The sequence below is a fragment of the Salmo salar genome, chromosome ssa01 (assembly GCF_905237065.1).
Source record: "Salmo salar chromosome ssa01, Ssal_v3.1, whole genome shotgun sequence".
NCBI lineage: Eukaryota > Metazoa > Chordata > Actinopteri > Salmoniformes > Salmonidae > Salmo > Salmo salar.
The window spans coordinates 167,268,589-167,294,836 of record NC_059442.1 but is presented as its reverse complement, the minus strand read 5'-3'; the positions used below and the strand labels follow the sequence as shown (position 1 = coordinate 167,294,836).

Genomic DNA, 26,248 nt, shown 5'->3' with positions numbered 1-26,248 from the left:
CAACATGGACTGGCACCACTAGAACAGCTCGGCATGCCACGCATTAAAACCAATCAATAGCTAGGCATGCCCCATTTAAACCAGTCAATAGCTAGGCATGCCCCATTTAAACCAGTCAATAGCTAGGCATGCCCCATTTAAACCAGTCAATAGCTAGGCATGCCCCATTTAAACCAGTCAACAGCTAGGCATGCCGCGCATTTAAACCAGTCAACAGCTAGGCATGCCCCATTAAAACCAGTCAACAGCTAGGCATGCCCCATTTAAACCAGTCAATAGCTAGGCATGCCGCGCATTTAAACCAGTCAATAGCTAGGCATGCCGCGCATTTAAACCAGTCAATAGCTAGGCATGCCCCATTAAAACCAGTCAATAGCTAGGCATGCCGCGCATTTAAACCAGTCAATAGCTAGGCATGCCGCGCATTTAAACCAGTCAATAGCTAGGCATGCCCCATTTAAACCAGTCAACAGCTAGGCATGCCCCATTAAAACCAGTCAACAGCTAGGCATGCCCCATTTAAACCAGTGAATAGCTAGGCATGCCCCATTTAAACCAGTCAATAGCTAGGCATGCCCCATTTAAACCAGTCAACAGCTAGGCATGCCCCATTTAAACCAGTCAATAGCTAGGCATGCCCCATTTAAACCAGTCAATAGCTAGGCATCCCGCAAACCAGTCAACAGCTAGGCATGCCCCATTTAAACCAGTCAATAGCTAGGCATGCCCGCATTTAAACCAGTCAACAGCTAGGCATGCCCCATTTAAACCAGTCAATAGCTAGGCATGCCCCATTTAAACCAGTCAATAGCTAGGCATGCCCCATTTAAACCAGTCAACAGCTAGGCATGCCCCATTTAAACCAGTCAACAGCTAGGCATGCCGCGCATTAAAACCAGTCAACAGCTAGGCATGCCCCATTTAAACCAGTGAATAGCTAGGCATGCCCCATTTAAACCAGTCAATAGCTAGGCATTAACATCTGCTAACCATGTGCATGTGACAAATAAAATTTGATTTTAAACCAGTCAATAGCTAGGGATGGTTCGTCTCAAGTACTTTACAGCAGAGTGGACTTACGGGATAGAATATCTTATATAAAAACAAAAAAAAAACACAAAGTGTCAGGTACAGATGTGTCCATGGAGACGACACCACCACCACCACCACCTGGCATGGTGACAGGTTAAGTGGTGACAAGTCCATTTGCTGATGCCTCATGGCTTTGACAGTAGTGATACAGCGCTAAGATGTTATGGATTCTGTAGGAAAAAAAACCCCAGTGCATTTCCATTATTTTATTCAATTGTTTTACCAGAAATATTTAATTTCTATTATACCATCTGGTAAGGGATAAAGAAAAGAATTATGCAAGGATCACGACGTGTTAAACCGGTGAAATTAATGTACCACTCTCCCCCTCCCCTTAATAAGAACAGGCCTGAGCTCAACACACACTGAAGCCTGTGGCCTCAGTCTGCAACTGTTGCAGCTAGTGGCTGTGGCTGGCTGACTTTCCAAACAGCCGTGATGGGGGGGGGTTAGGAAAAAAGGAGGGTTGGAGAGATGGGGGACGGCTCTGGGGGGCTGCAGGGGACAAGGGTTTGGGTGGGGGGGACTGGAGTCCCTGTCTCTCATGGAACATGATCTCCTTTGTGTTAAGGGGAGGGGAAAGGGGAGGTCCCGACTCACGACTTGATTACTACTAGACGAAAAGACTGCCTTACCTCTAATAGAAAGAGAGAGAGAGAAAAGCCGAAAAGGAGGGGGGCTCTGTTGAAAAACAGACTAAAGTGCTGCTGTGGAATAGGTGACAGAGTGGTAGTGGTAGAGGTGTTAAGACTATGACAGAGCTGGAGGAAACATGTTCAGGTGTTCAGCTTTTATCAATGGACTCCAAACAAAAAGGTAACAAAGTCTGCATCTGTAGCGTATGAATTAACTAACCAGGGGGGGAAAACCTTGATCAAGTTTGGACACTTATTTTGTGCTCATTAGGGACACGGTTACTAAAGAGGAACATTTCTAAGAGTTGGGTTACCTGCTGCTTCTCCGGTGAATGAGCACGTCAAGTATCGGTAGGCTTCAAAACAACTGACATCCACTGCAAGTGGAAACGTCTCTGACAGAAAATCGAGAGGAGGAGAGGGGGGGGGAGAGAGGACTAGAGAAGAATATCCATGGATTTGTCATGACTTTATTCACTGAAGAGCCTTAAATCAAACCTTCCCGAGAAGGCAAGGGATTTAAAGGAGGAAAGAGCGAGAGAGAGAGAGTGGTGGAGATCAACATATTTATCTGGTAAGGACCGGTGTTCCTACTTCTGCATGCAGCTGCACTTTCTTTTTTTTTAACAGCTTTCAGTGGCAAAAGCCTGCACTTAAAGAGCGCTTGTTTGAGTAGTAATTACATATTGGCTCGGTACCTTACAGCTGTGTTAACTTTTCAGAAGTGCCGCTAACTCCCCTAATCTGGGTCTGTGTACTCTCACTGCTCATTACATACCTATTCTCTGCTATCATTTATTTGGGGTGATGATTTAAGACAAAACTACAGATAAATTGTATGATTCTGATGTAATGGTGGAAACGCAACAAATCAAAACAATACGTTTTCAGAATATTATTACCAAGCCAGCCGTAATATGTCCCAAATTACAGAAAATAAAATGTTGAGTTTACTACAGCAGTGTATAATCTGCTATCAATCCTACCTGTTACAATTGCTCCTCAAGTTGTAGGAAAATAGCTTTTCGTCCAGTCATTTGACTCATTATGGCGGAGTCACAAGGTAAGGGCTCGGAAACCAACAGAACATGACAAAAAAATACATGTTAGTCATACCACAAGTCAACTACCACTTAACCCAGTTCTGCTGATGGACAGGAGTCCGGTGGTAAACAGAGGCAGTTAGCTGTGGTTAGATGCCGTCAAGCTTTAGAAGAGACGCTGCCGTATGTTTTTTTTTTTTTGGCGCAGACGAGCCAGAGTCTCATCCCCGGCTTCTGAGGCTCCTTTCTTGCCATGCTGTGTGTGTGTGTGTGTGTGTGTGTGTGTGTGGTTAGGTTGGGCTTCTGTATAGCACTTTGTGTACGTCGGCTGATGTAAAAAGGGCTTTATAAATACATTTGATTGATTGTGTGTGGGAGGGAGTGATGCTAGTGTCAAAGTGATGTGAACAGCTGAGGGGAACTGAATGACACTTCGTATCCATGCTCAGACAGAAGCTTTCTGAGGAAATACGAGAAGAGGGTAACAAAGAGGGGAAGTGCATGTCACTCGTTCCAGAATCGTGTGTGTGTGTGTGTGTGTTTGTGTTTGGCCTGACCCGAGTAGACGGCACCCTAATAACAAGGAGTCAGGGCAGTAGACTGGCTCATAACAGATACGCCGATCTTCTTCTATGACGTGGGTTTGGCGGTGGGCTATTAGTTTCCCCAATGCTCTCATAAGATCATGTCTAAGAGCCTCGAATGGACACTATGAAGAGGGATGGGTGGAAGGGGTTCTGCAGAGCACGGTCCTGTTTTGGATAAAAGTGGGGTTGCTAGGTTTGCATTGGTGTGTGTGTGTGTGTGTGTGTGTGTGTGTGTGTGTGTGTGTGTGTGTGTGTGTGTGTTGAACGTATGAGGAGATTAGAGCCTGTAGCGTTGTGAGCATGACACTGAGGCTTCAACTTATTTATTTACACAAACGCACCAACAAAACAGAGAATGGGAAAAATGGCTAATTGACCGCTACATCATAATATCTTGCTAAGGGAAAACTCCCTTGTCCAACTCCACTGAGGTTTTTGAGCACGATTTTCTCTCGTATTTCCCGAGGGGGAGGGGGGGGGGGGGCACAGCAAACCCTCATCTTTAATGATGCACTGTGGCAGAGTAAAAACGTAAAATGCTATCAAAAAGCCCAGAAAAACTCAAGCTCAACTAGAAACACAAAATGTCAATGTTTTTCCATTGTAAAAATGTGCCAGAGTCATGAATGTGAAAGCTCTGGTGTGGTTTGGGTGAGACCCTGACAGACGTTTTGGAAAACGTTTAACAGAGGGGTCGAGCGAAAGAGGTCGGCGGGTGGTAGTCAGAACGACTAGGCATCAGCATGCTTCAGTTCGGCTGGTGTCTAGTCAAACCTGGCTAGCCGAACTGAACGAGTGCGCTCGCATACTCCCTTAAAAGACCTTTGCTTAATTCTTCTTCTTTCTTTTTTTAAATGGCAATAGTACTGTTTATCCATTTTGAGATGCCTTAGCCAGTATACTCTTCCTGAAAATAGTCAGTATTAACCTAAGGTAACTCAAGAAATCTGTCATTCATTTTGACGTTTTTTTTTTGCCGAAGAGATCTTAGTCGCGCAATTTTACATCAAATGTTTGGTGCAAAAAAACGTCACAAAATGTCATAATATACGCACAAAAACGCTACCGGACTGTAGTGTCTGGGAAGCATGCGGACAACTTCAGGGGCTCTCCTTGTGATCATTGACAAGCTAGAGGATTAGGTAGAGGGCAGAATAAATATAACCTGCTAACAAGGTAGAGGCCGAGAGGAAGAGGTGAAGTAAGAGGATTTACACTATGACCAAAATCTGTCCGCGTGAGATAGACCTCCATACATAAAAACTGATTATCAGAGAGTGTTGAATCACGTGAGGAGGCTTAATTGATTGAATAGAAGTTATGTAATTTTTTTAAGGCTGTTGCACATGCACGTGTGTATTCGGTCAACTGAGAAAAACAGCTAAGTTGTGCCTGTTCACGCGTGTATCTGCCCTCTCATTGGCTAGAATGGTTCCACCTGATCTCGCCCGCCTTCAAATCATTGAGGACATGCATTTCAACTGTTAAGAGCGGTCACTCGGCTATCTTTAATATAATTAGATAATCTTTGGTAGAGGGCAGAGTAAATATAGCCTGGTAAACAGAATAGAGATTGATGAAGTTGGAGGTATTTTAAACGGAGCATAACAGGTGTAGGTCACTTGACGCTCAAGGAGTTAAAAGGCTTTGTTAGATTTCAATACACCTTCAAAGCTGAAGGTAAAATGGTGATTAGGGAATCATTTCAGATTTTATGGAGATTGATGCATCGTGAAATATTTGCCGACTCTACAAAATATAAATGTGAACTGTTTTTACATACATGTGCTATTTTTCAATAGTGTTATTTTGCTTTAAACGTTTGCCTGAGTGAACGGTGTCCGTTGTGATATCTGATCTCTAGACATTTCATCTTGCTGCCAGACAAGGGTCCCTCTGATGGCCACAAATTGATAGCAGCCTTTTGAAAATACACACACAGCAGGCAATGACCCCCCCCCACACACACACAGCAGGCAATGACCCCCCCCCCACAGCAGGCAATGACCCCCCCCCCCCACACACAGCAGGCAATGACCCCCCCACACACACACAGCAGGCAATGACCCCCCCACACACACACACAGCAGGCAATGACCCCCCCCACACACACACAGCAGGCAATGACCCCCCCCACACACACACAGCAGGCAATGACACACACCCCCCCCCACAGCAGGCAATGACGTCCCCCCCCCACACACACAGAGCAGGCAATGACACACCCCCCCCCCCACACACAGCAGGCAATGACGACCCCCCCCACACACACACACAGCAGGCAATGACGACCCCCCCCCCACACAGCAGGCAATGACGACCCCCCCCACACACACACACAGCAGGCAATGACACACACCCCCCCCACAGCAGGCAATGACCCCCCCCACACACACACAGCAGGCAATGACACACCCCCCCCCACACACAGCAGGCAATGACGACCCCCCCACACACACACACACAGCAGGCAATGACGACCCCCCCCCCACACAGCAGGCAATGACGACCCCCCCACACACACACACAGCAGGCAATGACCCACACACACAGCAGGCAATGACCCACACACACAGCAGGCAATGACCCACACACAGCAGACAATGACCCACACACACACACAGCAGGCAATGACCCACACACACAGCAGGCAATGACCCACACACAGCAGGCAATGACCCACACATACACACAGCAGGCAATGACCCACACATACACACAGCAGGCAATGACCCACACACACACACAGCAGGCAATGACCTACACACACACACAGCAGGCAATGACCCACACACAGCAGACAATGACCCACACACAGCAGACAATGACCCACACACAGCAGACAATGACCCACACACACACACAGCAGGCAATGACCCACACACAGCAGGCAATGACCCACACACACACACAGCAGGCAATGACCCACACACACACACAGCAGGCAATGACCCACACATACACACAGCAGGCAATGACCTACACACACACACAGCAGGCAATGACCTACACACACACACAGCAGGCAATGACCTACACACACACAGCAGGCAATGACCCACGCACGCACACAGCAGGCAATGACCCACGCACGCACACAGCAGGCAATGACCCACGCACACAGCAGGCAATGACCCACGCACACAGCAGGCAATGACCCACGCACACACACACACACACACACAGAAGACAATGACCCACACACACACAGAAGGCAATGACCCACACACACACAGAAGGCAATGACCCACACACACACAGAAGGCAATGACCCACACACACACAGAAGGCAATGACTGACACACACAGAAGGCAATGACCGACACACACAGAAGGCAATGACCCACACACACACACAGAAGGTAATGACCCACACACACAGACAGAAGGTAATGACCCACACACACAGAAGGTAATGACCCACACACACGTTGCATTATCTCAGGGGAAGGTACTCACAAATTAGAATGCCATTTTTTTTTACTCAAAAACTATATATGTAACCATGGCCACAACCAACTGTTGAAATTGACCAAAAGCAATAAAACAACAAATGCTTCCATTAAAGTCTAAATTGTTTCACACAACAATGCAAACTTAATTGAAGCAAAGCTTATAGACATTTTTAATTGGCCAAAGGCCCCTACAGAAATTCCAGCTACAGTAGGCTATAAAGTCTGCTAAAATGGAAAAGAGTGAGGTCACTCTTAAAAGCAATGACATGATGGCATAACCATTTGATATGACTTGCTATTCGAGGTTCAAGTCAATCAGGGACAGATGGGTGCATGTGGGTTGGGGGATATTTCCAAAGTAATAAGGCTGAAAAGCATCACCTGTACATATGAGAACGTGTACAAGCTGTAACTCATGAATGGGACCATGCCCAGCAAAATGACAGCAATGAGTCAAAAACTTCCCAATCCAGTCTCAAATCAAAATGTGGTGATCCCCTAACCCGGGGAAAAGAAAGTCACCTATCCCAAAAAACATGACCAAGAGTATGCGGACACCTGCTCGTCGAATATCTCATTCCAAAATCATGGGCATTAATATGGAGTTTGTCCCTCCCTTTGCTGCTATAACAGCCTCCACTCTTCTGGGAAGGCTTTCCACTAGATGTTGGAACATTGCTGAGGGGACTTGTTTCCATTCAGCCACGAGCATTAGTGAGGTCAGGCACTGATGTTGGGCGATTAGGCCTGGCTCGCAGTCGGCGTTCCTACCCAAAGGTGATCGCATACTTTTGTATATATAAAAAGAAAATGGGGACAGGGATACCTAGTCAGTTGTACAACTGCATGCGTCTTCCTCATTTAACCCAACCCCTCTGAATCAGAGAGGTGCGGAGGGCTGCCTTAAATCGACATCCACGTCATCGGCGCCCGGGGAACAGTGGGTTAACTGCCTTGCTCAGGGGCAGAACGACAGATTTTTACCTTGTCAGCTCAGGGATTCGATCCAGCAACCTTTCGGTTACTGGCCCAACGCTCTAACAACAGAATGTATCAAGGCTCCATGCCAACCAGTAGTTTATCTTAACATAGAGACATTCCTTCAATAAACACCCTTTGCGGGATATATCGAACTATTTGGATAATTACTCCAAGTGATAATGGATATTTTGATGCAAGAGGTCGATAAGAGGCTCCAGGAGACATGGGATTTCAATACATGCGAGTGTTTATAGTCTGATGCGATGCAGACCTTGAGGTGGTAGAACACAATCCTCACATTCCATTAGGTGATCCTCAACCAAAACGCCTTCCAATAAACACACTGGTTTACATTTCTCAGGTCACAATGGGATTCATCAGGCAGGGTAGAACACCTGAGATAGCTGACCGGGGATGTGCGATAGTGGTGGAACGTAAATCTCCTTGTGTTGGTTACGGTTTCTATGCAGAGGGTGCCAATGAAAATTACGAGCAGGGCTTGGCTTTAGCGGAGTGCTTTCACTAAAACTTCTCAAAACTGACTGTGTACTTACTGGGACAATACAGAGTGACTGTCTTGTGCTTCAATATACATTTCTACACTGAATATCTTGTCAATGAATGTTGTTGGGAGAGGAACAGACTTGATTATTTTTCTCCCTCCCTCTTATTTTTCAAAAACAGAGACCATTCTTGTAAGGGAGCTACGGACTGCAGTATGATTTTCCCTGTGGTTGTTCCGCTGGTGCTGCTGCTGGTCTGCGGGCCGGGCTCCACACTGCAGGCAGAGGCCGAGGAGCTGGAGAGCATAGATGAGGTTCTGGAGCGGGAGTTCCTCTACGCCGGACGCACCAAGCGTGCTGTGTCAGCTGACGCCTCCTCGCAAGTGGACAAGTGCTCCTACACCTTCATCGTCCCCCAGCAGAAGCAAACCGGCGCCATCTGCGTTAACTCCAAGGAGCCCGACAGCTTCCTAGAGAACCGGGTTAACAAACAGGAGCTGGAGCTACTGAACAGCGAGCTTCAGAAGCAGCGGCGACAGATGGAGTCGCTGCAGCAGCTGGTGGAGGTGGACGGCGGCATCGTTAACGAGGTCAAGCTCCTGCGCAAGGAGAGTCGCAACATGAACGCTCGCGTCACGCAACTCTACATGCAGCTGCTACACGAGATCATCCGCAAGCGTGACAACGCCCTGGAGGTGTCGCAGCTGGAGAATCGCGTGCTCAACCACACCTCCGAGATGGGTCGGCTGGCATCGCGCTACCGCGACCTGGAGCACAAGTACCAGCACTTATCCGCCCTCGCCGGCAACCAGAGCGCCATCATCGTGCAGCTGGAGCAGCATTGCCGCAGAGGGGGCCAATCGTACGGGGGAGAGAGAGAAAGGTCTCGTCCAGTTCGCCCTCAGCCCCCTGTGGTGCCACAGCAACCTACGCAGCAGAGGCCGGTAGCACCACCGGTGGCTAGTAAACCATACCAGCCGCCCACATACACCCGCAGCAACCAGATCACCAATGAAATCCAGAGCGACCAGAACTCCAAAGCGTTGCCACCTCCGCTGCCCACAATGCCCAGTGGCACTCACCAGCCATCCACCACAAACAAGCCCTCGGGTGAGTACCTTCCCCTTCTGATCTTTGACCTGGAACATTTCTCTCTCTATGGTGTTATTAATGAGGTTAAACAGAAGCAGTAACTCAACTTGTCCGAGAAGTCAGTAAACTCAAGAAAAGTTTATTCAGTTATAATCTTCAAAGGGAGCTCCTTGCCAAGGCTTGTACACCACAGCCTTACCCTATGTCCACAGCCTTACCCTATGTCCACAGCCTTACCCTATGTCCACAGCCTTACCCTATGTCCACAGCCTTACCCTATGTCCACAGCCTTACCCTATGTCCATGTGACCACAGCCTTACCCTATGTCCATGTGACCACAGCTATGTGGCAATCCGAAAGGGAGAATGTGAGAACCACACACTCCAAGGTAAAAACTTCTCCTCTCGATGAGGTTTCACAGCAGATTTATGGAAATAATAGTTTCATTAATTATACAGCTCATAAATTGTTCTAGACAGCTTTTCTTAAGTATCTCCCTCCAACGGGAGAGCTCTAAAGAGTTCCTACATTCCAAAGAAAATACACTTTGCTCAGTCACAGGAGCATAAGAGAGGTACATTTATCCATCCTGCTGTGACACATAACAAAATCACTTTCACTCCTCACAAATCCTCAAGACAGGGGAAAAAGCTGACAGGCATACATAGCGAGACTCTGGAAAGGGTGTTGGCTAGCAGCCAATCTAAACACACCTCAATGATATTTACTTGAGCCGTACATTGTCCCGAAGCTGTCCATATGTTTCAATACACTGCAGACTTAAAATGGGATTAGGCTGAGAAGAATAATGAGTCCGAAATTTCCTCTGAAAAGAACACAGGCATAAATTAACAGGCAAAACAAAATGCTAAGTTTACCCTAACCCGGCAAACATATCACACTCTTCCTTCCTTATGACTGTGCATCCCAATCCAGGATCTGAAGATCGCGGTGTATGAACCATGAATTTCTTTGGGCTGGATAACCATATTTTAAAAGTGAACAGAAGGATCTCATGGTGGGGATGCAGAGAGCAGAACCACACACACACACACTCGCTGACTGCTGAGGGTTAGGAGCATACAGAGCATTGTCTCAGTTGCAAAAAGGCCTCAATCAACCCTGAGTTTTTTTTGACAACCAGGAGACACTGTACAGATGATTGGATTTAAAAATGGTGGCAGCATCCCACATGGCTTCAGATCCTCTCGGTAGTTTTCTGGTTTGACAGGTACTGGCGGAGGGTCTCCAACGCCTGAAATGGGACAAATTGGCTTGGCACCTTGTTTAAAAAAAAAAGAAAAAAGCTTGCAAACAAATTTGAGCACCCAAGAACAACGACACCAACGCTTTCAGCATCCACTTAGGGATGAGATGTGTTGTGATTGTGCTTTTCATCACGCCGTGGGGGCATTCAGGAGTATGTTGAGTGTTCCATTGGTATGCAACAGGTGAGCAAGTCTGCCGCAAGGTCAGAACTAATACTTAGAGAGGAAAAGAACATGTTTGATAAAGAAAATTATCATTTTGGGGAAAAAAAACCAAAAAAGACACCTACAGCAGAATTGCTGTGTCATAATATTCCAGCAACACCCTTCACTCAACAGAATCTGCTAACACAAATTAAACACCCTCTCAGCACTGTCCATGCAAAACAGTAAATTACATTCCTAGAGATTACTCATAGCTCTCCCTGCTCTTCCAAAGGAAACTTTCATAATGCAAGTCACAAAAGGTACTGTACCCCAGCTGTGTACGAGTGTACAAATCATTAGGACAATATTATAATAAATAATACAATCATTAAGATTCTGAAGATTATCTTTGGACCCAGGCACTTGACTCTTAATCTTCGACATGACGTGAGCGATGGCAACGCCAGGCTCGGTATTCTTAGTGCCATCTTGGAAAGGATATGAGGAACCAAACAGGGGCTTGGGATCTCAGGGATTAGCTATAATTTGTCAGCTTTGGGATATTTTACACCTCTGTGGAAAGTATAATTTGTCAGGCTCTGGGATATTTTACACCTCTGTGGAAAGTATAATTTGTCAGACTCTGGGATATTTTACACCTCTGTGGAAAGTATAATTTGTCAGACTCTGGGATATTTTACACGTCTGTGGAAAGTGTAATTTGTCAGACTCTGGGATATTTTACACCTCTGTGGAAAGTATAATTTGTCAGGCTCTGGGATATTTTACACCTCTGTGGAAAGTATAATTTGTCAGGCTCTGGGATATTTTACACGTCTGTGGAAAGTGTAATTTGTCAGGCGCTGGGATATTTTACACCTCTGTGGAAAGTATAGCCCTGGGGATCATAGTCATTCCTGTAGAGATTTTAAAGATGTTTGTGGGTTTTGCTTTCTCTGCTTAATCCAAAGTAAAAACTAATTCTATTACTACTACTACTGTTGTACCTTTACAAATGCTACCACTATAACGATGTTGCACAACGGTTTACTTATTTTTGTTCTAAGACTTTAGAGTATCTTGAGAAAATAACTGAACAGTAGGGTGTGAAAACATGTTTTCCAGTATGTAAGGATACCTTTTCAGGTGGAGGGAATGAACGACAATTGGAAACAATTTGTCAACAGACTGGATTAGTCAATCTTAATAACGAATCCCTTGTTCTTGACGAGGCATGTCGATGTCCCCTGCACAATAATAGATTAACTCCTGCAGGAGGGGGTTTAACAAAAGCTTATCATTTCAATTGCATTGGCAGTCTGGCAGTGGAGCTTCTCAGGAGCGGGCTGGCAGACACTGTGGAAAGAATCTAGCAACCCGCTGATTCACAAGGTGTGAGGAGGATTTGAGCCCCCGGGTCTATGAAAATGACAACACCTTTCCAACCGAGGAAATAGAAGCGAGGATAGAAGCAGGGAGGGAGAAGAAGAGAGAGAGATATGTGGGGGGAGAACAACTGCACAGCAAACACAGAACGGCTATTAATCATATATGATAGAAGCCAGACCAGTATTAGATAGGGGCTGGTTTTCATAGAAGCCAGACTAGTATTAGATAGGGGCTGGTTTTCATAGAAGCCAGACCAGTATTAGATAGGGGCTGGTTTTCATAGAAGCCAGACTAGTATTAGATAGGGGCTGGTTTTCATAGAAGCCAGACTAGTATTAGATAGGGGCTGGTTTTAATATAGGAAGAGACACTGGTGTACCACTCTCACCTGCAGACCCCCCTCTCCAGATAGTATAACCATGACAAAAATGTTTAGGATTACAGTAAATTAGCTTTAAACATTTTACATTTTCTCTCAGCCTCGTGGTAACATTTGTAGAATAGCATGAGATTAGCTATAAAACTGAAATAAATAAAAATTGCCTTATGGGGGGGAATTGCAGGAAGTTAGTGGTTTTCCCCTAAAAAGGGGGGCCTTGCAAAACTGCGGTACGCCACTGAACAAAAGGTGAAGTAACTGCAGTTACAAGAGCCTGCTGGTTGCTGCTAGAGTTGATCGACGACAAGCTGGAAGCGAGAGACTGCTTAGGGGATATCAAATGCAGACATATGCCTGCATTTAGGGCTTCCACCCCCCCTCCCCCACACACAGTAGTCCTTACAGCCTTCAGCTTCTGTCCGACCAGGAGTTCTCCACAGTGGGCATTAAATCAGTAGAGAGAGGAGAAGAAAGTAAAGCGGAAGCATCAGCTCGTAAATACAGAAGCAGATCTCTATGCTAGGAACCAGAGTGTATCCGCAAGGTCCGGGGGGAAAGCGAAAGAGAAGACAAATTAGATTTGTCTGGCCCATTTTCATTGGCAGTAGGTGACAGTGAGCTTCCCGCAGAGCTAGACTACTGCTTGAATTACCTCAGGCCTTTTTAAATGTTCCCCGTGTTCTAATAAACAGTGGAGACAACGGTCTAAAAGTGGTTACATCATGATTTACACTGATTGGTCAAATAGTGTGAAATAAACCACACCCTTTAACACTAGCAGCGCCTGGCCTTTCAGCCTATCGGTACCTGCTAGAGAACGTTGAGAACGCTGCCGGGCATCCCCTTTAGACTAAGCATATCAATCCACAAGGTGCGCAAACATAAGCACCGAGGCTTGATAAATAGTGCATAAACAATTGTAAAGCATGAATTGCATGTCGAAATATATACATGGAAGAAATATAACAATAGTTATTTGTTTAGATAGAGTCAAGGGTATGTTTTGTATAATTCTACAAAACGTATGCCTAAGAGACAATTTTTGATAATTCCAGCCAATGATGCATCAACATTGTAAGTCTAATAAATACATATATGCTATGGGAAGAATAATCAGTTGGTTGTGTTTATAAAGGTCGTAGGTAACATTAGAATACTAAAAAACGATTTCAAAGTACATAATAGCATGTTCATTAGTTTATATTACTCTAGGCTGTAACTAAAAAAAACTTTACAAAAAAAACTAGTTCCAAGTCCACCACAATGTATTTAAAATAAAACAAATGGCATATTTTATGTTTATTATGTAACTAGTCTTCGCTTGGGCCTCCCGAGTGGCGGAATGGTCTAAGGCACTACATCGCAGTTGCTAGCAATGCCACAAGAGATCCTGATTCGAGGACAGGCTCTGTCGCAGCCGGCCGCGACCGGGAGACCCATTGGGCCAGCGTCGTCCGGGTTAGGGGAGGGATTGACCGGGCAGGGATGTCCTTCTCCCATCGTGATCTAGCGACTCCTGTGGCGGGCCGGGTGCATGCACGCTGACACGGTCGCCAGGTGTACGGTGTTTCCTCCGACACATTGGTGTGGCTGGCTTCCGGGTTAAGCGGCCATTGTGTCAAGAAGCAGTGCAGCTTGGTTGGGTTGTGTTTCAGAGGACGCATGGCTCTCGACCTTTGCCTCTCCCGAGTCCGTACGGGAGTTACAGCGACGAGACAAGACTACCTACCAATTGGACACCACGAAATTAGGGAGAAAAAGGGGTAGAAGTAAAAACATTTTTTAATAATAAATAAAATGTATAGTATTTTCTTAGCATCTAGAGTTACATTTGGAAATAGAGCTGCACCTCTTGAATGTTCGGACAAAGTGTCATAGAACCTGCAGAATATGCTCTTTCTGATACTATATGGAAATCTAAATGTTTTACTTGAATGGCATGCTGAAGGAGGATTTGATAAAGTGATGCTCCTTTCTCTGCATCTGTCAATACCAAAATGCACAATGGTACAACTGATAATATTGTAATTCAGACTTATTATGTGTAGCTTAGGTGTAGTTTCAATGGGCCGGCTTCACAGGCTGACTGGAATCGTTTGCTTCCCAATGCTCATCAACTTGGAGAGAGTCAAGAATAATGTTTCGCATTATTCTAAAGGCCTACTGTAACATGTGTTTGTTGCCCTTACAATAAATGTGATTAGTAATAGAGTTATAGTAAATAAAACAGTCCCGTAACAGCTTATTTTTTCAAAGTATAACGTAAAAGAGAATGGTATCAAACCCACAAGGCGCGTGGGTCAAATTATTTGCTATAAACATGAGCGCCAACGCTGATAAATAGGGATAACACAAACTCATCATTAGACTATTGTCTTTCTAAATTAAAATCAACCTTTTCACCCTCCATATCATTCAGTTGGGCCTAATTGCAATTAAAATTGTGAAGTAACATGCACAATTATCACCCATTCAGTGAGGAGAGAGGTGACTCATTAGCGCCTGGCTGGGTACCAACGTCCTACAGCACATTGTCTTAGCGCCTGGCTGCGTAACAACGTCCTACAGCACATTGTCTTAGCGCCTGGCTGCGTAACAACGTCCTACAGCACATTGTCTTAGCGCCTGGCTGCGTAACAACGTTCTAGAGCACATTGTCTTAGCGCCTGGCTGGGTACCAACGTTCTACAGCACATTGTCTTGGAGCCTGGCTGGGTACCAAAGTCCTACAGCACATTGTCTTGGAGCCTGGCTGGGTAACAACGTCCTACAGCACATTGTCTTAGCGCCTGGCTGGGTACCAACGTTCTACAGCACATTGTCTTGGAGCCTGGCTGGGTACCAAAGTCCTACAGCACATTGTCTTGGAGCCTGGCTGGGTAACAACGTCCTACAGCACATTGTCTTAGCGCCTGGCTGGGTACCAACGTTCTACAGCACATTGTCTTGGAGCCTGGCTGGGTACCAAAGTCCTACAGCACATTGTCTTGGAGCCTGGCTGGGTAACAACGTCCTACAGCACATTGTCTTAGCGCCTGGCTGCGTAACAACGTCCTACAGCACATTGTCTTAGCGCCTGGCTGGGTACCAACGTCCTACAGCACATTGTCTTGGAGCCTGGCTGGGTACCAAAGTCCTACAGCACATTGTCTTAGCGCCTGGCTGGGTATCAACGTCCTACAGCACATTGTCTTGGAGCCTGGCTGGGTACCAATGTCCTACAGCACATTGTCTTGGAGCCTGGCTGGGTACCAAAGTCCTACAGCACATTGTCTTAGCGCCTGGCTGGGTATCAACGTCCTACAGCACATTGTCTTGGAGCCTGGCTGGGTACCAATGTCCTACAGCACATTGTCTTGGAGCCTGGCTGGGTACCAACGTTCTAGAGCACACTGTCTTAATGGGGTTAAGTTAGGAATAGGTGTGAAAAAAAAAACCTGGTAAAAGGCTCCAAATTCTTTTCTGTTTGTGATAAATAAATAAATAAATAAAAGCTGACAAATGAGCAACGTAAAATACAAACATTTAGTTAAAGTCATGGAAGGAGAAGAACTTAGCTTTTTTTTTTAAAGGGGCATTTTTTATTATTTAGAAATGTAAACGTCAGTGGCAGTTGGCCTATGGTTGTAGTGTTAAGGGGAGGGAGTGTTTGGGTTACGGTGATTTAGCTCTCTGCCACCATGCCACACGTTGTCTGTGGGCATCATTAGATATAACTGCCTTGCGAGAACACCCACAGGAGTTCTCTCAGTGCTCCCAGACGAGGTGGGGTGGGGGGGACGGACGGACACACATTTAGAGTTGTGATAAAAATTCACAACTATGTGACTATGCCCAGATTACAATTTATAGTTCCAAGAAAGTCTCAGCTTGGCTGGGGATAATGCTCCTCTCTGAACCATTTTTTTGATTACGGACCAGACACCATTATGTGTGATCCCCAGCACTCCTGTCCAATATGAATTTAACACTTAAAGTTGTTGGACACACGCTATCCTGCTAGACATAGAGTCATAATAAAAACAGCACTGCAATTATCACTCAGGTTGAACCGGAAAAATCCTAAATGGTCATTGAGAGCCAGCAGGAAATGATGTCGTAGGATAGCAGAGTTTGCATAAACACTGCTAACTAGACGGGTGGGAAGGGACAGTCTGACACCTCCAGACAACAGGCTGAATATTTAAATACAGGGTCATGTCAATTACTGCAGTGGTCTACAGTGCCATTTTGGACATTTCGCATGTAAAAGTCTCTGACATTTACCTCATGTGAAGACAAATCTTTTGACAGGTTTGGTCAAATATTTCTTCCTGAAATGATGGCCCGATGGTTTATCATTGAAGTTTCCAGTGCACCTCAACATTGGAGGGTTTCCCCTTTAGTCAGCACTCCGGGCAAAGTAAAATCGGCGTCACCAGGATAAAGGAACATATGCCCAATAAAAATGATATTAACAGCTGTGCTATTGAGAGAAACTTTAGAGTACCTGATAATCTACAGGCTACTGTATGCCAGTAAAGCACTACCTCTCCGCAGCCCTCATGCCAGTGTTGTTCTTGGCCTGTATCAGCGTCCCGGCAGCTATTCCACCCCATCCCAAACTGCAGCCAAAGTCAATTCTAAGCCTTAAAACCAAGTTTTTCCAGCAAGAAAAAAAAAAAACCTTGGGAGTCCCAGGATTTCTAAGAGAACTGTATAACCACAGAATAAGAGGCTATACTATGGAGAAACTCAGCTTAGTGGATGAGCAAATGGGACCAGGTTTCCAGGGTTATTAGAAGAGATTGAGCTCAGCTGGAGGGTTGAGAGAGTGGAGTAAGCTAGGCCACTTTTCCCAGCAATCTTTCGAATCAAGGTTCTGATAAACTAAAAGCATGAAACCCCAGAGGGAGCACAATAGCTCCCTGGACCAACCCATGCTTGACCACATCATCCCGTGGAAAACATTTCCCCAGCTGTGTTTAACCACAAGCTTTCACCCTTGAACCTTTGCTCGCATGACACTACTTACATCATGACCTCTTTCTGCAGGACCTTTCAAGGACTGCCTTGCTGCTCTAGAGGAGGGTCACGCCACCAGTGGCATGTACCTGATCAAGCCTGAGAACGCCAACCGGTTGATGCAGGTGTGGTGTGACCAGAGGCACGACCCCGGCGGCTGGACAGTCATCCAGAGGCGCCAGGACGGCTCGGTCAACTTCTTCAGGAACTGGGACACCTACAAGGTAAAGGTGGCTGTCTTCTGTAGAACAGCAGATTCACGGTTTGATGCCCAGATAGAACAGGCAGTGAAAATAGCTTTCCTTTCTGAGGGATTGAATCAAGATAAACTAAAAGGAACACAACACAGCTCCGCTAGGACACGTCAACAAGGGGAGTTGCTTCCCTTTAGAGAAGACAGGAAGTAAGAAATACATTCACTGCACTGTAACCTCGTTATTGAGGTTGTAAGGAATATCAGCCAGGTAGCCCCATGATACTATAGGCTAGCATCAACCAGGAAGCCCCATCATATAGGCCAGTATCAGCCAGGTAGCCCCGTCATATAGGCTAGTATCAGCCAGGAAGCCCCATCATATAGGCTAGCATCAGCCAGGTAGCCCCGTCATACCATAGGCCAGTATCAGCCAGGTAGCCCCGTCATACTATAGGCCAGTATCAGCCAGGTAGCCCCGTCATACTATAGGCCAGTATCAGCCAGGTAGCCCCATCATACTATAGGCCAGTATCAGCCAGGTAGCCCCGTCATACTATAGGCCAGTATCAGCCAGGTAGCCCCGTCATACTATAGGCCAGTATCAGCCAGGTAGCCCCATCATACTATAGGCCAGTATCAGCCAGGTAGCCCTGTCATACTATAGGCCAGTATCAGCCAGGTAGCCCCGTCATACTATAGGCTAGTATCAGCCAGGTAGCTCCGTCATACTGGCCCATATAAGCCAGGTAGACCCATCATACTATAGGCTAGTATCAGCCAGGTAGCCCCATCATACTATAGGCCAGTATCAGCCAGGTAGCCCCATCATACTATAGGCCAGTATCAGCCAGGTAGCCCCGTCATACTGGCCCATATCAGCCAGGTAGCCCCATCATACTATAGGCCAGTATCAGCCAGGTAGCCCCGTCATACTGGCCCATATCAGCCAGGTAGCCCCATCATACTATAGGCTAGTATCAGCCAGGTAGCCCCATCATACTATAGGCCAGTATCAGCCAGGTAGCCCCGTCATACTATAGGCCAGTATCAGCCAGGTAGCCCCGTCATACTATAGGCCAGTATCAGCCAGGTAGCCCCGTCATACTATAGGCCAGTATCAGCCAGGTAGCCCCGTCATACTGGCCCATATCAGCCAGGTAGCCCCATCATACTATAGGCCAGTATCAGCCAGGTAGCCCCATCATACTATAGGCCAGTATCAGCCAGGTAGCCCCATCATACTATAGGCCAGTATCAGCCAGGTAGCCCCATCATACTATAGGCCAGTATCAGCCAGGTAGCCCCATCATACTATAGGCCAGTATCAGCCAGGTAGCCCCATCATACTATAGGCTAGTATCAGCCAGGTAGCCCCATCATACTATAGGCCAGTATCAGCCAGGTAGCCCCATCATACTATAGGCCAGTATCAGCCAGGTAGCCCCGTCATACTATAGGCCAGTATCAGCCAGGTAGCCCCATCATACTATAGGCCAGTATCAGCCAGGTAGCCCCATCATACTATAGGCCAGTATCAGCCAGGTAGCCCCGTCATACTATAGGCCAGTATCAGCCAGGTAGCCCCGTCATACTATAGGCCAGTATCAGCCAGGTAGCCCCGTCATACTATAGGCCAGTATCAGCCAGGTAGCCCCGTCATACTATAGGCTAGTATCAGCCAGGTAGCCCCGTCATACTGGCCCATATCAGCCAGGTAGCCCCGTCATACTATAGGCCAGTATCACCCAGGTAGCCCCATCATACTATAGGCCAGTATCAGCCAGGTAGCCCCATCATACTATAGGCTAGTATCAGCCAGGTAGCCCCGTCATACTATAGGCCAGTATCAGCCAGGTAGCCCCATCATACTATAGGCCAGTATCAGCCAGGTAGCCCCGTCATACTATAGGCCAGTATCAGCCAGGTAGCCCCATCATACTATAGGCCAGTATCAGCCAGGTAGCCCCGTCATACTATAGGCCAGTATCAGCCAGGTAGCCCCGTCATACTATAGGCCAGTATCAGCCAGGTAGCCCCGTCATACTATAGGCCAGTATCAGCCAGGTAGCCCCGTCATACTATAGGCTAGTATCAGCCAGGTAGCCCCGTCATACTATAGGCCAGTATCACCCAGGTAGCCCCATCATACTATAGGCCAGTATCAGCCAGGTAGCCCCATCATACTATAGGCTAGTATCAGCCAGGTAGCCCCATCATACTATAGGCCAGTATCAGCCAGGTAGCCCCATCATACTATAGGCCAGTATCAGCCAGGTAGCCCCATCATACTATAGGCCAGTATCAGCCAGGTAGCCCCATCATACTATAGGCCAGTATCAGCCAGGTAGCCCCATCATACTATAGGCCAGTATCAGCCAGTTAGCCCCATCATACTATAGGCCAGTATCAGCCAGGTAGCCCCATCATACTATAGGCTAGTATCAGCCAGGTAGCCCCATCATACTATAGGCTAGTATCAGCCAGGTAGCCCCGTCATACTGGCCCATATCAGCCAGGTAGCCCCATCATACTATAGGCCAGTATCAGCCAGGTAGCCCCATCATACTATAGGCCAGTATCAGCCAGGTAGCCCCGTCATACTATAGGCTAGTATCAGCCAGGTAGCCCCGTCATACTATAGGCTAGTATCAGCCAGGTAGCCCCGTCATACTGGCCCATATCAGCCAGGTAGCCCCATCATACTATAGGCCAGTATCAGCCAGGTAGCCCCATCATACTATAGGCCAGTACTTCACTGCTCTTCATTGTTACTGGTAAAAAAAAAACAGCAAAAGGTCATTTGAGTCCAGCGTTTGATTGGATTGGTCCACACACACACACTCATCTTGCATGGCCAAATGAAAAGCACATTGAAGAGAAACAGCTTCACTGGACATGAGCAACAGAACCAAACCAATGCCAAGACGATCATGTGATCAAATACTGAGCAGAATTCCGGGAGATTCATTCCGAGGGTCACACGTGAATCTTTGAATAAAGTGAGTCAGTATCTATTCTCAGTTCCAACATTTCCATTTGATTGTGCAACTGTATCATCGTTCCAAAATGTCATTTGTTGAGTTTCTCAATTAAATTATTCGACCATTCGATAGAACAAAGCTGTCAAACAGTCCACACAAGATATCACGATACGATATTAAAATTACGTTTTCGATGGGAAGTTTTGTGCAGCCAATTCAATGACCTAAAGGTCCTAATATCCATGAAGTGTGGTTTCCTCCATTTGCCACGGGTCTGAACCAGAATGTCGTAATCTTAAGAGCACAGAGCCAAACGTTTAGCGGCTAGAGACTCACATCCTGGAGCACAGGGGTTGGACTGGCCTATTTGGATAAATCCTACCTCCCCTTTAAAGTTGAGTCCAAGAACACAAGACATTTCCAAGCCCACCACCCACTCTTCCTTCTGGCAACGAGGCACTTTAAGACACCCGAATCACAAATGACAGGCTCATAGTTGGCAGGGTAATGTGCTCCCTCCTGATTTAATCCATGTGTGGTTTAAAATGGGAGCCACAGTTCCAGACGCACAGCGACTTTAGGGGAGAGGACGTCTTAAACACATCCTGCTATTATGCCACCACTCTTTCTCTGACTTTATACCTGTGTCGCACACATGCTTTAGTCCCTTCTGCCATCTTTGACAAACAGTGAATGGGAGATGTGTGGTCCTGTATGCATTTACTGTATGGAACTTTCTAAAGGCTCTGCATACAAGTACAGACTACATTGTGTGTGTTTTTGGAGGGTGGACATTGGCATAGTGAATGTCAATGCCTTTGAAAGGAGCATTTAGACTTATCTGCAGCATTAAAACATCTCTCCTCCCCCCCCTCCCCCTCTCCCTCCTGCTTTACCCTTTCACAGCAAGGGTTTGGTAACATTGACGGCGAATACTGGCTGGGTCTTGAAAACATCTACTGGCTGACCAACCAGGGCAACTACAAGCTTCTGGTGATGCTGGAGGACTGGGCCGGTCGCAAGACCTTTGCCGAATACGCCAGCTTCCGTATTGAGGCAGAGGCAGACTTCTACAAACTAAGAGTGGGTCGCTACCACGGCAACGCCGGGGACTCCCTCACATGGCACAACGGCAAGCAGTTCACCACGCTGGACAGGGACCACGACGTGTATACAGGTGAGAGGAATACACCCTGTGGTGATGGCTGCTATTACTCAGAGGAATAGTCTACCAGACAGTGATTCATGGATACACAATAACCAACAGCAGACTGTGTGCCATACTTAGTCACTTACATCTTCTGATTCATTGGGTCAGACGTGGTCGAATCCAAAATCACTGTTAATCTCTGTTCTTCAGAAGTCTGTCCAATATCCCTGTTCATTTCTCAGTGTCTTCCAGAAGTCTGTCCAATATCCCTGTTCATTTCTCAGTGTCTTTCAGAAGTCTGTCCAATATCCCTGTTCATTTCTCAGTGTCTTTCAGAAGTCTGTCCAATATCCCTGTTCATTTCTCAGTGTCTTCCAGAAGTCTGTCCAATATCCCTGTTCATTTCTCAGTGTCTTTCAGAAGTCTGTCCAATATCCCTGTTCATTTCTCAGTGTCTTTCAGAAGTCTGTCCAATATCCCTGTTCATTTCTCAGTGTCTTTCAGAAGTCTGTCCAATATCCCTGTTCATTTCTCAGTGTCTTTCAGAAGTCTGTCCAATATCCCTGTTCATTTCTCAGTGTCTTTCAGAAGTCTGTCCAATATCCCTGTTCATTTCTCAGTGTCTTTCAGAAGTCTGTCCAATATCCCTGTTCATTTCTCAGTGTCTTCCGGCAGAGGTGATTAATAGCGCGCTCATTTTCCTCGACAATATCTTGCTTATTTTAGGTGCATTTCAGCACAAGTAGACATGAAAAGAGGTCGTTGACAGGTTATGCCGGTCTTAAGGCACAGACGCACCGGTAGCGTTAGGACCTCTGAAAAGAGTCAAACAACGTCAACATGTAGAAACGGGAGTTATTCAGGATGCGTTTTCTGCTTAAAGAGTCTCCTGTAAGCAAGAACAGAGAGCGGAAGACCGTCCTCGTTTCTTTATATTGATTTAATTTTTTACCCCTTTTTTCTCCCCAATTTCATGGTATCCAATTGGTAGTTCGTCTTGTCCCATCGTTGCAACTCCCGTAAAGACTCGGGAGAGGCGAAGGTCGAGAGCCACGAGTCCTGCGAAACACGGCCCCCGCCAAGCCGCACTGCTTCTTGACGCACGTCAGGGGGCACGGTTGGCCCGTCGGCGCTGCTGAATTTTTTTGAACATTTTAGGCCCCCCCCCATCTTGGCCGTGTTGACATTTTTGCTTTTTTAAGCCAATTCCCTGCAATTTTAAAAATGTCTTCATGGGGTTGAGAGAAAATGTTGCTAAAGTCCCGCAATTCTATACATTTTGCCATGGCAAAATGCCGCGTTCTTTTGCTCTAACATAATAACAAAATCTATACTGCTAAATTCTCCCTAACTGTTTAGCTTTATTTTGGTGATTGTTAGTTCTCCAAGATTATTAATAATAAAAAATATATAGGTCTATTATCTGTCTCTTATGAGGTTTTAGTCGTTTAAGTTGACAATGAAAGTGTTTTTTATCCCGTAAATGCATATAGAACATTGTTTGGATGCTTAGGCGGCCTGCCCAAGAATTACAGTAGCAAAAAAAAATCCCTGAGTAGGACTGCTGATCTAGGATCAGTTTTGCCTCTTTTCTAATGAATAAGATTATATGGACTGATCCTAGATGATAATGAATAAGATTATATAGACTGATCCGAGATCAGCACTCTTACTCTCAAATGCTTTGTGGATATGGGCCCAGGTTGCTATAGCGCTGCAAAACAACTTAGAGCCGAGAATGAGGGGAACAAGGAAATATTAAAAAAAGACCACCTATGGGGGACTTTGCCAAAGAGCATTAACCTGAGGGTTTGCACAGTGGGCCAAACTGTACCGATTTCTGATCAAGCCTCATGGGCAGAGCTGTATGAATTTGGGCAACACAGGTAAAAGTATTTTGAAAGCATGGTTATGAGGAATACATACTGTATTTTTCAGCTTTAAAGCAACTGTACTATTTAAGAAATGGAAAAGGGTTAGGTAAAATACGGAGATTAAGTATCATATGTATATTTTTTTAACAAATGTAAAAAACATACATTTGGCTCTACTTTGCATTGAATCCTGCTGCATCGTTTTTTTTAGGTAACTGTGCCCATTACCAGAAGGGTGGCTGGTGGTATAACGCCTGTGCCCACTCCAACCTGAACGGCGTGTGGTACCGAGGCGGGCACTACCGCAGCCGATACCAGGACGGCGTCTACTGGGCCGAGTTCCGCGGCGGCGCTTACTCCCTGAAGAAAGTGTCCATGATGATCCGGCCCAACCCCAACACCTTCCACTGAGATCACAGTTTCGAAGAGCGAGAAACAACCACAGGAAACCTTGTTTTTCTTTTTGTAACGGGCATTTCCTCCAACTTGACCCCTGTCCTCTGTCCTGGGGTGCAATTCATTTCAGCTTCTGTCTTTGCTTTTTTTGTTTTCTTCTGATTCCTTTATCGCTTTACATTCATAAATATATAGATATAGCATAAAAGTGCAATGGTTGTCTTGTGTATGGCTCACAGGGACAGGGTGGTTTTTTTCTCCCACAGGTTTCAAAGCCCTCTTGTAGGATTCCTCTAGCGTTCTTTGGAGGCACAGGTCCACATGGTTTACCTTCTCGGTGAACTACCAGGGTTGTCAAGTTCCCTCTGAGGAGCTTGCAAAACAATTGCAACTACAAAGACAGGCCCTGTGCCTTTCGGACACAGACTTTGCACATATGCTGAATGAATGCAGAAGTGATGGTGCAGCTTTTTGTTGTGTTGTTCTACAGTTGCTGACAAATGAAACCAAGAGAGAAGTTTGTATTACAGTTTTTTTTGTCATTGGTTGTGAAAAAAAAGGGGGAAATATTTTTGGATGTTTATTGTGGTTTTTAAATATACATATAGCACATCTCCATAAAGTTTGTATTTGACCATTTTGAGTCACTACTGTTATCTGGCTGTTATGCAATATTATTAATGATGCTTTAAGTTTTTTTTTTACTTTGAGGAAACATGACACAGGAATTCATATCTGGTGACCCTATCCAAAAACACTCACTGAAAAAAAAAAAAAAAAAAAATTGTATTAGTTTGTTTTCTTTCCTAGATTTTAAGAATATGTACAGGAAGTGACCCCAACTATTTAGAAAGAGGCACCTTTCCCTGTAGTAACAAGTGTCTATTTTGGCCAAACAACTGAGCCAACAAAGAAGCTCATCCATTTCCACAGCAGAGCAGAGATTCGTAGCAACTTCAGATTTTGCTCTGCTCAGCTACTGTGGGGAATTCCCTGTAAGGGAGGAGTGGCTGGCTGGGTGAGTGTCATGGGGTTCGAAGGGGAAGATGGAGAGGATGGAGAGAAAGGGGAAGATGGAGAGAAAGGGGAAGATGGAGAGAAAGGAGAGGAGAGGAGAGAAAGGAGAGGATGGAGAGAAAGGAGAGAAAGGAGAGGAGAGAAAGGAGAGGATGGAGAGAAAGGAGAGAAAGGAGAGGAGAGAAAGGAGAGGATGGAGAGAAAGGAGAGAAAGGAGAGGAGAGAAAGGAGAGGATGGAGAGAAAGGAGAGGATGGAGAGGATGGAGAGAAAGGGGAAGATGGAGAGAAAGGAGAGGATGGAGAGAAAGGGGAAGATGGAGAGAAAGGAGAGGATGGAGAGGATGGAGAGAAAGGAGAGGATGGAGAGGATGGAGAGAAAGGAGAGGATGGAGAGGAAGGAGAGGAGAGAGAGGATGGAGAGAAAGGAGAGGAGAGAGAGGATGGAGAGAAAGGAAAGGAGAGGATGGAGAGGATGGAGAGAAAGGAGAGGATGGAGAGGATGGAGAGAAAGGAGAGGATGGAGAGAAAGGAGAGGATGCTTGGAAAGGAGTCTTCATCGCTGTGTCCTAATGAACCATTAGGGAGAATGAGGTCAAACAAATCGATCTGACCTCTCTCCAGAGGTGTGTTGACACTGGATGCATCACAGAGAGCCTCCTAACTTATTGTTTACCAGCAGGAGGGCAAGGGAAGACCTGAAGCTGAAAAGTGATGGTGATAGTATGCTATCGAAAGGGCCTTGCCAGTATGCCATCAAAATATATGTTCAGTGAGCATACCTTTTTAAAGTGCAGATGTTTTTTTTTTTTTATGAACAAACGGCCCACCAGTTACATAACCAACCACTGTCCAAAACAACCCCCGACTCATCCCAGTTAACCTCTCACAATCCTTTTTAATCTCCTTTCATGCAGTCCGAGCTTTAAGGCAAGATGGAAGATCGTAGAAAGAACAACGTTGCAGCTTCAATGATTCAGATGGGCGATCTACATGAGGCCACTTGCTCTGAGTATTTTGCCAAACCAGAAGTCAAATAGGTTATATGTGTCCTGTTTCA

At 46.0% G+C, this 26,248-nt stretch overlaps 2 protein-coding genes across 3 annotated transcripts in view; one reads left to right on the top strand and one right to left on the bottom strand.

The window, feature by feature from the left end:
* Nucleotides 1–26,248, bottom strand: part of LOC106572010 (ras-specific guanine nucleotide-releasing factor RalGPS1) — a 278,753-nt gene that overhangs the window by 102,620 nt on the left and 149,885 nt on the right. The window lies entirely within an intron of this gene.
* angptl2a (angiopoietin-like 2a) lies at nt 1,721–24,829 on the top strand. Its single transcript, XM_014145741.2, has 5 exons — nt 1,721–2,301; nt 8,478–9,406; nt 17,607–17,800; nt 21,660–21,930; nt 23,989–24,829. The coding sequence occupies exons 2-5, from the start codon at nt 8,512–8,514 to the stop codon at nt 24,186–24,188; spliced, it is 1,560 nt and encodes a 519-aa protein (XP_014001216.1). The 5' UTR covers nt 1,721–2,301; nt 8,478–8,511; the 3' UTR covers nt 24,189–24,829.

Excerpts from the sequence above, each read along its gene's own strand:
- angptl2a (XM_014145741.2), top strand. The coding sequence starts at position 8,512 with ATGATTTTCCCTGTGGTTGTTCCGCTGGTGCTGCTGCTGGTCTGCGGG. Across the intron at positions 17,801-21,659 it reads GGAACTGGGACACCTACAAG|CAAGGGTTTGGTAACATTGA; the intron begins GTAAAGGTGGCT and ends ACCCTTTCACAG. Across the intron at positions 21,931-23,988 it reads GGACCACGACGTGTATACAG|GTAACTGTGCCCATTACCAG; the intron begins GTGAGAGGAATA and ends CGTTTTTTTTAG.